The sequence below is a fragment of the Lepidochelys olivacea genome, assembly GCF_965140295.1.
Source record: "Lepidochelys olivacea isolate rLepOli2 genome assembly, chromosome: 6".
NCBI classification, from domain to species: domain Eukaryota; kingdom Metazoa; phylum Chordata; order Testudines; family Cheloniidae; genus Lepidochelys; species Lepidochelys olivacea.
This window is the reverse complement of record NC_140416.1, coordinates 16,325,315-16,339,456: the sequence shown is the minus strand read 5'-3', so window position 1 is coordinate 16,339,456 and position 14,142 is coordinate 16,325,315. Positions and strand designations below refer to the sequence as shown.

The 14,142-nt window shown below is 43.8% G+C and overlaps 1 protein-coding gene across 1 annotated transcript in view; it reads right to left on the bottom strand.

The window, feature by feature from the left end:
* Positions 1-14,142, bottom strand: part of LOC311522788 (solute carrier family 9 member C1-like) — a gene marked incomplete at its 5' end in the record, with an annotated part of 307,404 nt that overhangs the window by 68,575 nt on the left and 224,687 nt on the right. The window contains one exon of the mRNA XM_084632258.1: positions 11,548-11,646. Coding sequence (XP_084488384.1) covers positions 11,548-11,646 — 99 coding nt within the window. The remainder of the gene's footprint in view (positions 1-11,547; positions 11,647-14,142) is intronic.

Sequence of the window (14,142 nt, the reverse complement as noted above, 5' to 3'; positions counted from 1 at the left end):
ATGAACAACAATGGCTTGCAATGAGTACAACTTGTAGGCTCTGAATCATTTAAACTTATCATTTTAAGAATTCTCCATCAAACCTTACCTCCCTCCCCCTTTACTTGCTTAGAATTGTCTGTTCCATTTCCTAAACCTACCCTTGGAAAAAAATTACCTGGGTTTGCTCTATATTATTTTTATATTTATTTGTTGTCTCTCCTTCCCCCTTTTATACAGACTACCCTCAAACCACCTCTTTACCTAACAGCATTACCTAACATCTTTCAGATGATGTCCCTAACCCACAAACTCCCACACACATGTGCTGCCCAGAGGATAGGGCTGGGACTCAGATAAAATTCCACTGATCAGTTATGGAGCATATCTTTTCATACTACTGCTGTCGAGGGCTGTAAAAATGCTGTCAAGAGTCTACCCAATTACTTAACTCCCTCTTCCACATCACCAATACCCATTAGTTAATTTCCTAATTCCACAAAACAGCTCCTGTTACCCATGATATCATTGTGGCTCCTGAGGCTATAATGGCTAATTACCCTCAACACTTCTGCTGCAGTATCTTTGCTTACTAGAAGATTAATAAAAATATATTTAGACAGAAAAGCCTGGTAACTAGCCACTCTCATCTGAAGAGTGGCAGTGGAATAAGCCTTTTGGTCATGTAAGTCTAGTCTCTAAAATTCCTTATCCTTTGAGGTGGCTTTAGGATAGGATTGATGAGACTGCTTGTTAGCAGGTGTGACCACCAAGGAATCCGGAACTGGGTAGGATAGCTGAGATCTTGATGAGGGACTTGATATTGTCTGTCCTCTCACTTGGCTGTAGGAGGTAACGGCCAGGATCTCCGTGAGGGTTTTCACCGGTTCTAGTAAACCTTTGTTGATAGAAGGGCAACCCTTTCCAGGGCAGGAGTCTGCAAAATATCAAAGAAGGTGTGCAGGTTTTCTTGCATGATTTCTGCCTGTACTCCTAGGGAAGAAGCTACCCTCCTCACAGGGTCCTGAAAGAGCTTGAAGTCCTCTGAAAGTGGGGGAGGGGGAAGATGCTGATTCTGGAGTGACAGCTTCATCTGGAAATGATGATGAAATATGAGACAGTGGATTATGGGTTCCTCCATTAATTCTCTGTCCTCCAGAGGATCCAACACAATAGGTGCAGAGATGGCAGCAGGATCTTGGAAAGAGGTTTGCTACACTGGAGGAGGAGGAGAATTTCTCCTAGAGTGTGACTATGATGGAGGTCTAGACTCTCTCAGAACAACCCAAGACCAGTAAGGCCATGGAGGATACTACATAGTCTGAACCATCCATGGTGGGGAACACCACTCTGGAGCTTCCCTATAGGAAAACCAGTCCTGGTTTTTAGGTCTTGTAACCCTGGTACAAAACTGTAAGGTGGTCTAAAAGATCCTGAAGGCGATACAGGTTCCTTTATTTCAGAGGCTGAAGAATAAATGTAGGTTTCTTCAGAACAGGAAGAAGCAGTCCCCATTGGAGTTCCCGGTGGTCTGGAAGATACACTGGGCTCCAATCAAACCGAGGGTCGGGGTAGTCAGAACATCAATGATGTGATTGGTGTTGGTGGTGCTGACATAATGGATCAGAGAGATGGAGCTGTCTGTAATGAGTTGACACACTGGAACAGATAAGTGTATTGGTGTCAAAGGGGCAACGGAGCCAAGTCAGCCTGGATCAGCTGGAAAGCAGAAGGAGGACCTTGTAAGGGTGAAGACATCAGTTTAGACAGCCCGCAAGGAGCCGGAGTTAACCGTACTGCCTCAGATGGAAATGGTGAGTATTTCAATTTGTGATGTCTTGAACAAGCATCAGAGAACTTACTAGAAGACTTTCTAGGAGAAATCCGAGACTTTGTGTTTGTCAGCATTGGAATGCCTGGAGCACTCCAAAGAGGCTGATAGTGAGGAGTGACATTGCTTACCACACTTGTGCCTTGAATCAGAAGAAACTGGAGGAGTGCTCCTCATTGACTCCAAGTCCGCTGCCTTGTGGTCAGGGCTTGGTTCCAAAGAGGGACGCATTGCCTCTTTCATAAGGAGAACTTTGAGACAGAAATCACTCTGTTTTTTAGTCCTGGTAGGGAAGGAGTTACAAATATGGCATCTGTCCCTCACATGGCCCTCACCAAGACAAATCAAGTACTCTTATCTGTAACAGAGATAACTGCCCTGTACATGGTACACTGCTTAAAACCTGGCTATTTTTCATAATAAGATTCTGCAGGTAACTACTAAAAGTATAACTAACTAGCTTACTGACTACTACTAAATACAACTATAACAATATATACAAAATTTTAAAGATGCTGACTAACCGAAGCAAATGCTACAGGGCGCTCCAGCTCGGGGCACAGACAGTGAGAAGGAACTGAGCGGGAGGCAACAGATGCACTCCTTTTATGCCCACACCTGAGAGCATGAACTGCCTAATGGTACTGCTGGCAAAAGTCTCTGACTCGAGTGCATTGGGCACACATACGCCTACAGTGGAATGTATATGTGTACAATCACTTGAAGGAAAACATCTCAATGTACAGTATCCAAAACCCATTTGTCTGTAGTGACTGAAGACCACGAGCAGCAGAAAAGGGCTAAGCAATTCCCCAAAAGGGGAGAATGAGAGTCTTGGGTCAGTTTTAACCTCTCAAAAGTCCCGTCAAAAGGGATGATTCTGAGAAGAAAACAGCTACGTGAAGTCAGATGGAGCTGAAAGTTACCTGCCACCTCTGGAACCAGTGTCTCTTTTTGGGAGGCTCAAAAGGCTGTTGGTGGAAGAAGAGCTAATTGCTGTGGTACATATGGCTGTTTCACGTGCTTCCTTTTAGGGGTCAGTGTGTAGATCCCAAGAGAATGCAGGGTAGCTCATGAATCTTTCAAAGTAAGAAGGGTCTCTTCAGACTTTAAGCAGACTAGCTCTGCCCCTACAAAAGGGAAGTCTTCCACTGGCACCAATATCTCATGGGAAAAGTCTGCCCCTCCCTCCCCGAAACAACAATGACTTATTGTGACTGCTGTTGCCATCAATCTGGTGGTGGTGTCTGCTGCATTCACAACTGTCTGGAGGCTTGCTTTAGGCACTAGTTCACCTTCAGAACAAAGACCCAAGCTCTTCTTTCAAGTCTGTCAGAAGCTTGTCCATACAAGACTAGATTTTCTTGTAGTTCCTGAAAATCATTTCGGGCTGTCAAGGCCTGGTAATTGGTGACTCTGAATTGTAAGCTTGCCGATGAGTACACTTTTCAACACAATAAATCTAGTCTCTTTAAATCTTTGTACCATGGTGTTTATGTATTCTGGCAGGATTTCTTATTGGCTGCCTGTTAAGGTGCAGGAAATCCCTCTATGCTCCCATGTGGCCCAATGTGGTGCTACAGATGTGCCCCACCTTAATTTCCCTGAATGGAGTGGATATAGGTTAATTTAAACAGCCTGAGGAAGAAGAGGAAGAAGCCCACACATGCTAACAAAACAGTATGTCCTCTTTTAGTAAGACTTCAGGGGAGGAGTAATTTAAATTAGCAGTTCATAAAGTCCTCACCTCAGAACCCTGGTTCAGCTCCCATACTTAAAGTTCACAAACAAAGCCTCTGATTAGGCTGTTCTCTGTTAACCTGAGGGGAAAAAAACAACCACTCACAGCAGCTTGCAAAGCTTCTACTTCCTTCTCTCTTGCTCAGCTTCCTCTTCCTGTTTATATCGCCCAGCCCTAAGGTGAGACATGGTCTTCTTGGTTACCCCCCATGGTGTTCTAGCTGTAGGCTCCAGACTGTTCCTTAAAGAGGTAGTACACTCCTTCACACCACCATCACCGCCAGTGAGGAGGGCATCAGATGGGAATAGAAGAATTCAGCCCTTTTAGGTGGGACTTCGTATTTTTGTCCACCTTATGGGAAGTGGGGGATCATTGAGGCTGGTGTTTACCACAATTCTTTTTCTGGATCCATAAACACTTCATTCACTGGTAAGGCAATGTTTCCCAGTGAGAAAGACTGGAGTATGTCCACTAAACCAATACACAACATGAGATTAAATTAGCTAGGAACATAAAGGGTAACAAGAAAACATTTTACAAATACATTAGGAGCATGAGAAAGGCCAAGGACAGAGTAGGCACATTACTCAGTGAGAAGGGAAACGCAATAACAAAAAATGCAGCAATGGCTGAAGTGGTAAATGCCTTATTTGTTTCAGTTTTTACCAAAAAGGTTAGCAGTGATTGGAAAACTAACATAGTGAACATCAGTGTAATTGTGGTAGGATCTGAGGCTAAAATAGGGAAAGAACAATTTAAGAATTACTTAGACCAGGTCTACACTACAGACCTATATTGGTATAACTATGTCACTCAGGGGGGTGAAAAATCAACATCTCTGAGCAACATTGTTATACAGGCCTAACCCGCCCAGGTAGACTGCTCTATGTCGATGGGAGAGCTTCTCCTGCTGACTTAGCTACTGCCTCTCAGGGAAGTTGATTAATTATGCCAATGGGAGAAGCTCTCCCATCGGCGTATTAGTGTCTTCACTAAAGCACTACAGCGGTGCAGCTGCTCCGCTATAGTTGTACTTGAAGACACGCCTTTAGACAAGTTAGATGTCTTCAAATTGGCAGGGCCTGACAAAATACATCCTAAAATACTCAAGGAACTGCCTGAAGAGATCTCTGAGCCATTCGCGATTATCTTTGAGAACTCGTGGAGAATGGGAGAGATTTAGCTGGAGTTGGTCCTGCTTTGAGCAGAGGGTTGGACTAGATGATCTCCTGAGGTTTCTTCCAACTCTAATCTTCTATGATTCTATCTCAGAGGACTGGAAAAGGGCAAATATAATATCTATCTATCTATAAAATGGAGAATAAGGACAACCCAGGGAATTATAGACCCATCAGCTTAACTTCAGTACCTGGAAAGATAATAGAGTAACTAATCAAATTGTAAGGACCTACAGTAACAGTCAACAGCCAACAGCCAACAGTAACAGTCAATATGGATTTGTCAAGAACAAATCATGTCAAACCAACCTAATATTCTTCTTTGACAGGGTAACAAGCCTTGTGGATAGGGGAGAAACAGTAGATGTGATATATCTAAAATTTAGTAAGGTTTTTGAAACTATCTCTCTGTGACAAAATGGGGATTTTCCCTTGTTATGTTGTACGTGAGTCTTACTGTTGAACCTATGTGAGTTTTACTGTTTTGCATGAATACTGTGTGTGCCTCCATTTCCCTGTGCGCTGCACCAATACCTCGGTGGTGGGAATGGCGGTGTGTGACTTTGGCTGAGACCTCTGGGGCAGGTGAGGCTGCTCCAGTTGCCTGCACCTATGCTATGACCGGTGCCCTTCGTAACCTGAGACCCAGGAGAGGGATGCAGCCAGGTGACTCTTTGTCCGGGAAGTGAAACAAAGACAAGGAGGAGGAGCAACGGGGGTGTCAGAGGTTGGGTCACTGGAAGCTGGCAGTCTGCTTCGGGGGACTGGAAGAGGGGGAGTCCAGGACTTCTGGCCCAGCACTTCCCAAGATGGACTTGGCTGAAAGTCACTGATTTCTGTGCTAACAAGATCTGTTCTACGCTGTGTTCCTGTCGACTAATAAAACCTTCTGTTCTACATGCTGGCTGAGAGTCACTGCTGACTGTGGAGCTGGGGTGCAGGGCCCTCTGTCTTCCCCACGAGCCCCGCCCAGGCAGACTCGCTGCGAGAAGCGCACGGTGTGGAAGGGGATGCTGAATGCTCCGAGGTCAAACCCAGGAAGGTTGAAGCTGTGTAAGCTTCTTGCCCTGGCGACAGTATGCTCAGGGAGAGGAGGCATGCTCCCACAGAGTCCTGGCTGGCTTCATACAGAGTAGTTCCAGAGCATCGCCCTGGTGACTCCGTAATAACCACATGACTTTCTCATAAGCAAACTAGGGAAATACAATCTAGATGAACCTACTATAACACAACTGGTTGGAAAAGCATACTCAGAGAGCAGTTATCAATGGTTCATGGTCAAGCTGGAAGGGCATATTGAGTGGGGTCCCACGGGGATCTCTCCAGGGTCTGACTCTATTCACTATCTTCATCATTGATTTGGATAATGGCATAGAGGGTATACTTATGAAGTTTTAGGATGATACCAAACTGGTAGGGATTACAAGCACTTTGGAGGACAGGGTTAGAATTCAAAATGATCTTGACAAACTAGAGAAATGATTTGAAATAAATATGATGAAATTCAATAAGGACAAATACAAAGTACCACTCTTAGGAAGGAATAATCAACTGCATACATACAAAATGGGAAATGACTGCCTAGGAAGCAGTACTGCAGAAGAAGATCTAGGGGTTATAGTGGATCACCAACTAAATATGAGTCAACAATGTAATACTACTGTAAAAAAAAAAGTGAACATCATTATGGAATATATTAGCAGAAGTGCTGCAAGCAAGACAAGAGAAGTAATTCTTCCACTCTACTCATCACTGATCAGGCCTCAGCTAGAGCACTGTGCAGTGCTGGGCACCACATTTTGGGAAAGATGTAGACAAACTGCAGAAAATCCAGAGGAGAGTAACAAAAACGATTAAAGGTCTAGAAAATATGACCTGTGAGAAAAAATTGGATTTGTTTCACCCAAAGAAGCAAAGACTGAAGGGGGACATGGCAAGAGTCTTCAAGTCCTTAAAAAATTGTTATAAAGAGGACGATGATAAATTGTTCTCCTTAACTGCTGAGAAGAGGACAAGAAGTAATAGGCTTAAATTGCAGCAAGGGAGTTTTAGGTTAGACAGGTTTCAGAGTAACAGCCCTGTTAGTCTGTATTCGCAAAAAGAAAAGGAGTACTTGTGGCACCTTAGAGACTAACCAATTTATTTGTGCATGAGCTTTCGTGAGCTACAGCTCACTTCATCGGATGCATACCGTGGAAACTGCAGCAGACTTTATATACACACAGAGATCATAAAACAATACCTCCTCCCACCACACTGTCCTGCTGGTAATAGCTTATCTAAAGTGATCATCAAGTTGGGCCATTTCCAGCACAAATCCAGATTTTCTCACCCTCCACCCCCCCCCCCCCACACACACAAACTCACTCTCCTGCTGGTAATAGCCCATCCAAAGTGACAACTCTCTACACAATGTGCATGATAATCAAGGTGGGCCATTTCCTGCACAAATCCAGGTTCTCTCACCCCCTCACCCCCATACACACACAAACTCACTCTCCTGCTGGAATAGCTCATCCAAAGTGACCACTCTCCCTACAATGTGCATGGTAATCAAGGTGGGCCTTCTCACCCCACCCCCCCTTTTTTTTTCCCGGGGACACACACACACACACACACACACAAACTCACTCTCCTGCTGGCAATAGCTCATCCAAACTGACCACTCTCCAAGTTTAAATCCAAGTTTAACCAGAACGTCTGGGGGGGGGGTAGGAAAAAACAAGGGGAAATAGGCTACCTTGCATAATGACTTAGCCACTCCCAGTCTCTATTTAAGCCTAAATTAATAGTATCCAATTTGCAAATGAATTCCAATTCAGCAGTTTCTCGCTGGAGTCTGGATTTGAAGTTTTTTTGTTGTAAGATAGTGACCTTCATGTCTGTGATTGCGTGACCAGAGAGATTGAAGTGTTCTCCGACTGGTTTATGAATGTTATAATTCTTGACATCTGATTTGTGTCCATTTATTCTTTTACGTAGAGACTGTCCAGTTTGACCAATGTAAATGGCAGAGGGGCATTGCTGGCACATGATGGCATATATCACATAGGTGGATGTGCAGGTGAACGAGCCTCTGATAGTGTGGCTGATATTATTAGGCCCTGTGATGGTGTCCCCTGAATAGATATGTGGGCACAGTTGGCAACGGGCTTTGTTGCAAGGATAAGTTCCTGGGTTAGTGGTTCTGTTGTGTGGTATGTGGTTGTTGGTGAGTATTTGGTTCAGGTTGCGGGGCTGTCTGTAGGCAAGGACTGGCCTGTCTCCCAAGATTTGTGAGAGTGTTGGGTCATCCTTTAGGATAGGTTGTAGATCCTTAATAATGCGTTGGGGGCTGAAGGTGACGGCTAGTGGCGTTCTGTTATTTTCTTTGTTAGGCCTGTCCTGTAGTAGGTAACTTCTGGGAACTCTTCTGGCTCTATCAATCTGTTTCTTCACTTCCGCAGGTGGGTACTGTAGTTGTAAGAAAGCTTGACAGAGATCTTGTAGGTGTTTGTCTCTGTCTGAGGGGTTGGAGCAAATGCGGGTGTATCGCAGAGCTTGGCTGTAGACGACGGATCGTGTGGTGTGGTCAGGGTGAAAGCTGGAGGCATGTAGGTAGGAATAGCGGTCAGTAGGTTTCCGGTATAGGGTGGTGTTTATGTGACCATTGTTTATTAGCACTGTAGTGTCCAGGAAGTGGATCTCTTGTGTGGACTGGACCAGGCTGAGGTTGATGGTGGGATGGAAGTTGTTGAAATCATGGTGGAATTCCTCAAGGGCTTCTTTTCCATGGGTCCAGATGATGAAGATGTCATCAATATAGTGCAAGTAGAGTAGGGGCTTTAGGGGACGAGAGCTGAGGAAGCGTTGTTCTAAATCAGCCATAAAAATGTTGGCATACTGTGGGGCCATGCGGGTACCCATAGCAGTGCCGCTGATCTGAAGGTATACATTGTCCCCAAATGTAAAATAGTTATGGGTAAGGACAAAGTCACAAAGTTCAGCCACCAAGTTAGCCGTGACATTATCGGGGATAGTGTTCTTGACGGCTTGTAGTCCCTCTTTGTGTGGAATGTTGGTGTAGAGGGCTTCTACATCCATAGTGGCCAGGATGGTGTTATCAGGAAGATCACCGATTATCATGCACATTGTGTAGAGAGTTGTCACTTTGGATGGGCTATTACCAGCAGGAGAGTGAGTTTGTGTGTGGGAGGGTGGAGGGTGAGAAAACCTGGATTTGTGCTGGAAATGGCCCAACTTGATGATCACTTTAGATAAGCTATTACCAGCAGGACAGTGGGGTGGGAGGAGGTATTGTTTTATGATCTCTGTGTGTATATAAAGTCTGCTGCAGTTTCCACGGTATGCATCCGATGAAGTGAGCTGTAGCTCACGAAAGCTCATGCTCAAATAAATTGGTTAGTCTCTAAGGTGCCACAAGTACTCCTTTTCTTTTTAGGTTAGACACTGTAAGGGTAGCTAAGCACTGGAACAAATTATCTAAGGATGTTGTGGATTCGCTGTCATTAGAGGTTTTTAAGAACAGGTCATACAAAAACCTGTCAGGGATGGTCTAGATAAAACTTAGTCCTGCCTTAGTGCAGGGGACTGGACTTCATGATCTATTAAGGTCCCTTCCAGTCCTACATTTCTATGATTCTAAAACTAAAGAGCAATTGCACTGATCATTACACTAATAAAATCTAAAATACTTCCTGTGAGATTCCTTTATTAGGTTCAGAGAAAAGGTATCCTGAAAGTGAATCCCGAGGAAGCTTATAGGCTTGATACTAAGGGTTACTACTGTATATAGGAATAATTTTTATGTATTTATTTATTTTTTAAGGAATCTGCTGAGACTTCTTAGATCAGGGGTGGGCAAACTTTTTGGCCCAAGAGCCACATCTAGGTATAGAAATTGTATGGCAGGCCGTGAATGCTCACAAAACTGGGGTTGGGAAGTGGGAGGGGGTGAGGGCTCTGGTTGGGGGGTGCGGGCTCCGGGGTGGGGCCAGAAATGAGTTCAGGGTGCAGGAGGGGGCTCCGAGCTAGGTGGTAGCGTGCGGGGTGAAGGCTCCGGCTGCGGGTTCAGACTCTGGGGTATAGAAGGGTGCTCCGGGCTGGGACCGAGGGGTTCAGAGTGTTGGAGGGGGATCAGGGTTGGGACAGGGGTTTGGGGGTTAGGGGGGGTGGCTCGGGGGTGCGGCTCGGGGGTGCAGGCTTGGGGCAGCGCTTACCTCAAGCAGTTCCCGGAAGCAGCGGCATGTCCCCCCTCTGGCTCCTACGTGGAGGCATGGCTAGGCGCCTCTGCTGCGGGCTGCCCCGTCTGCAGGCACCGCCCCTGCAGCTCCCATTGGCTGCCAGTTCCAGCCAATGGGAGCTGTGGGGGCTGCACTTGGGGTTGGGGCAGCATGCAGAGCAGAGCCCCCTGGCTGCCCCTATGTGTAGGAGCTGGAGGGGGAACATGCTGCTGCTTCCAGGAGCCATGCAGAGCAGCCCCTGATCCTGGTTTCCAGCTGGAGCACCGGAGCAGGGAAAGTCCCAGACCCTGCTCCCCAGCAGGAGCTCAAGGGCCGGATTAAAATGGCTGGCAGCCTGGATCTGGCCCGTGGGCCATAGTTTGGCTACCCAGTCTTAGATCAAGAATCTGCAAAAGTTCCCAACATTTCTTTGCATGAGAAAATACCTAAGACAAAACTCCCTGACCTTATGAGAGGATGGAACATGTTCTTTTATTTGCAAAACCCTGTGGAGGCAACTTCTGCCTCAGTAAATTCTCATGAGAAGATTTCCCTGAAAAAGGAAGTGGCGATGAGAGGACATCATAATGACATACTAAAGGATGTAGCCCTTCTCTATAATTTTAAGGACACAGTGTTATAAGTTGATTAAAAAAACACGTTATGATTTTTACATACAATGTTTAGAGGCTAAGGAAATTCTAGAGAGCATTTTAAGATTGCTCATTTGGTCAGATTTGAAGACCTCAGCAGTAGAGGAGCTCCTCAACCCTCAGGTGGAAAGGTGGCACAAGCTATATACCCCTTAGAAGAGTACTCCTTACCCAAGAACAGTTAGTATTAACTTCTAAGTAAGCAGAAAACCCCTGACTTCTAAAAGGGAATAATATCAAGACCAGCAGTTGTAAGATGTGTTGGCAGATGGAAAAAATAGGAATTTAGCATGTAGAACCTCTTGCCTCTTTATAACCTCCACATCAGTGAGCATGTATTGAAGTGCACAGTCTCAATAAGACAAACAGCTATTAATTATTCCACAGTTCACGTGGCGGGTTGTTGCGGTTCAGTGATGAGACAGAACACAGCTTTATGCAAGCAAACAGGCTGGTCAGCGGAGATGGGCTGTTCTGCCCCCCCTGCCTTCCACCTTCTCCTTTTATTATATTTCTCCCCCTAAGCATTACACACTGCTACACAAAGGAATGTATGACGTTGATTCATATGCTTAGTTACCATCCTCTATCTACTACAATCCTGGTTCTCAGGCCTTGAGCCCAGGCTAAAGAAACCTCCCACAGTTGCTGTCCAAACAATCAAGTTCTCAGGGTTCATATCTAGCCCTTGTCCTTGGATAGAGCAATGTGTGCATTGCTCCTAGGAAACAGTCAGGGTGTGCCCCGCCTGCTTCCAGGTGGAATAGCTAGACATTAACCCTTCAGCGGGTAAACAATTCCAAGATCTAGGAAGACAATATAATTAAGGTGAACTTTGAACATTTTCAAATAGAGTTTAAAAGGATAACTCCAGCATTTTACTTCCCTTGAGACTACCAACTGTAAATTTCACAATACATTTTGAGCAGTAAACATAACTTACCTTTGTCATTCCGGAAATAATTAGGTGGATTCCTTGTGGCATTTCATGTTCCTCACATATAACGTCTCCATAGTCATAAGAAAGGAGCCTTGCTTTTTTCTAAAAATCACAAGAAGTAGATTCATTTTAAGTTTAAACAAAACAGTACAGAATGTATGGCATCTACCACACTTCTGAGCATTCAATGACTAAACAACAAACATAATAGTAATGATGGATTTTTAGATTTTATTAGAATGTTTCAGAGTACAGTTGTTTTTTTTTCCAAACAATCACAAAACAAATAATGCAGGCCAACACTGTGGTAACATTTATTGTCATTACATTGCTACTTCCCTTCAGGAAAGTAATGACAGAGGCCAAAACATGACAAATATTGGTCGTGATTATTTAAAGGAAGATGGTAGTTATATTCCAAAATAATTTTATCTTAATCATAGAAAGCACCAAAAAATCAACACATCTTTTTTATTATGTTTTTATGTTGCTAGGGGGTTATATAAGGCATAAGGGGAACACTTGAAGCGTAACAAATCTCTCATTAAGAACCCTATTTTCAAAGCAAAAAATCAAGTTACTTTTATACGTTTATTTTTTAGGGTCACAGGATACTCATACCAAAGAAAAAAGTACATTTTTGTTTAAAATGCATGATGGTATTGCTATTGCCAGTTTCCAGTGCAATAGCAACTTGTGCATATTTTTCAGAGTGGAGGATTTTTTCCAAGCAAATTAGAGTTCTGAATGAGTTTATTCTGAAACATTGAACAAAGGTCACTGACAAAAAATAGCTTCGATAGCATCTACATTCATTCAACTTTTCACTCCAAATCCTGTTCTTTATACTGAACAGACATTATTCCACTAAACTAAGTTCTTGGTAAACACAGATCAAATTGTATTTGGTATAACATTTGAACATTTTGAAGTTATAAATAAACAAACAAATGGTTTGCTTGATGAAATGAAAAACTGGAACACTTCAGGTGCCCTGATAGAAATTCTTGGGACACTGGGGCTTCATGACTGTCCTGGTTAACTCAGGTTGTATGATCACCCTATCTTTTACATTTTCATCAGAGTTTATAATTTTTAGACAATCCTTATGAATGCTGAATGGGTGTTGATGGTAGTATGGGGGAACATTTTGTTTGGAACTTTTCTGGCATACTCAGCTCAGAAGCAGTCGCTGTAATCTGCACTCTTTACAAGTAAAAATAAAAAAAATGAGCACCAAAAGAAACTGACTGTCATATAAAAGTTTCCATTTTAACCCTGAGAAGTGTTTTGTCCCAAGAGTTCTAAGTTGGGAACTGCCATATCCTTGAAAGGGTTCTAAATTGTGAGAACTCAAATATAACTAGATTCCATCCCCCTCCTTTAATAGCAAGAGCATTCCTTCCCTATCCTCTCTATACTATGTCTCTTCCAACTTCCTCATCCTCTCCTGACCCTCCAATGAGCACTGGACAATCCTGCCCCCTTTTCAGTAAGCCAGCAACCCCATGCTGCTGACACATCTCCTTGTTACCTTCCTGGATGCTCTCTGAACACCATATCAGTTTCTCCAAATCCTGTCTTTCCCCTGTATTGGTTCTCAACACAAGGAAGAGGCGAGGCATAGGCAGAAGTGGGAAACAGGGCACAATAGGAGGGTTGACCTTGGAGAATCACTCTACGATAGGGGTTCTGAAAATTTTCAGTGTGGACACACCTTAATAGAGGGATTGTCTCATGGACACATTTCCCACTTATTCACAATCATATAAAACCCCTGTGGCAACTAAAGCATTTGTTTATATAGAAAAGTAAAAAGAAAAGGAGTACTTGTGGCACCTTAGAGACTAACCAATTTATTTGAGCATAAGCTTTCGTGAGCTACAGATCACTTCATCGGATTCATCATTGCATCCGATGAAGTGAGCTGTAGCTCACGAAAGCTTATGCTCAAATAAATTGGTTAGTCTCTAAGGTGCCACAAGTACTCCTTTTCTTTTTGTGAATACAGATTAACACGGCTACTACTCTGAAACCATGGAAAAGTAAGTTAAAGTAAGACAGTATTTAGGTATTTTAGCTGTCTTTAATACAATATGTGGACATCTGTAGGAGTAGCTGGAAATAAGGAGAAGCGCCACCTTGTGACTTGCCAGCTTCCCATAGACTTCCAACAAATTTAAGAGCTGCTGCACTAGACAAGAATATAATGCCATTGTTCTTTGAGTTAAAATTAGAGCTGTTTATTTTCAGTGCACGTGTTTAGCAAAAAATGGTTCTTTATCTTACAGTAACTATGGTTCTTCAAGATGTGTTGGCCATGTGAATTCCTTTCTTGGTGTACATGCATCCTATGTGTGCAAGATTGGATTCTTTTGGCCAGTAGTATCGGGCTGGGGCCATGCCTGCTAGATGTCCTTTCACCCCATACTCAAGGGCATAACGTGCTCCACTCACTTCCTTCAACAATAAAGTATACCAGAAGAGGAGGACTCTGTAGTAGTGGGGGAGGAAGAGGATGGGTTGTGGAATCCATGTGTACAACACATTTCAAAGAGCCACAGCTACTATAAGGTAGGTAACCATTATTTCTTCTGT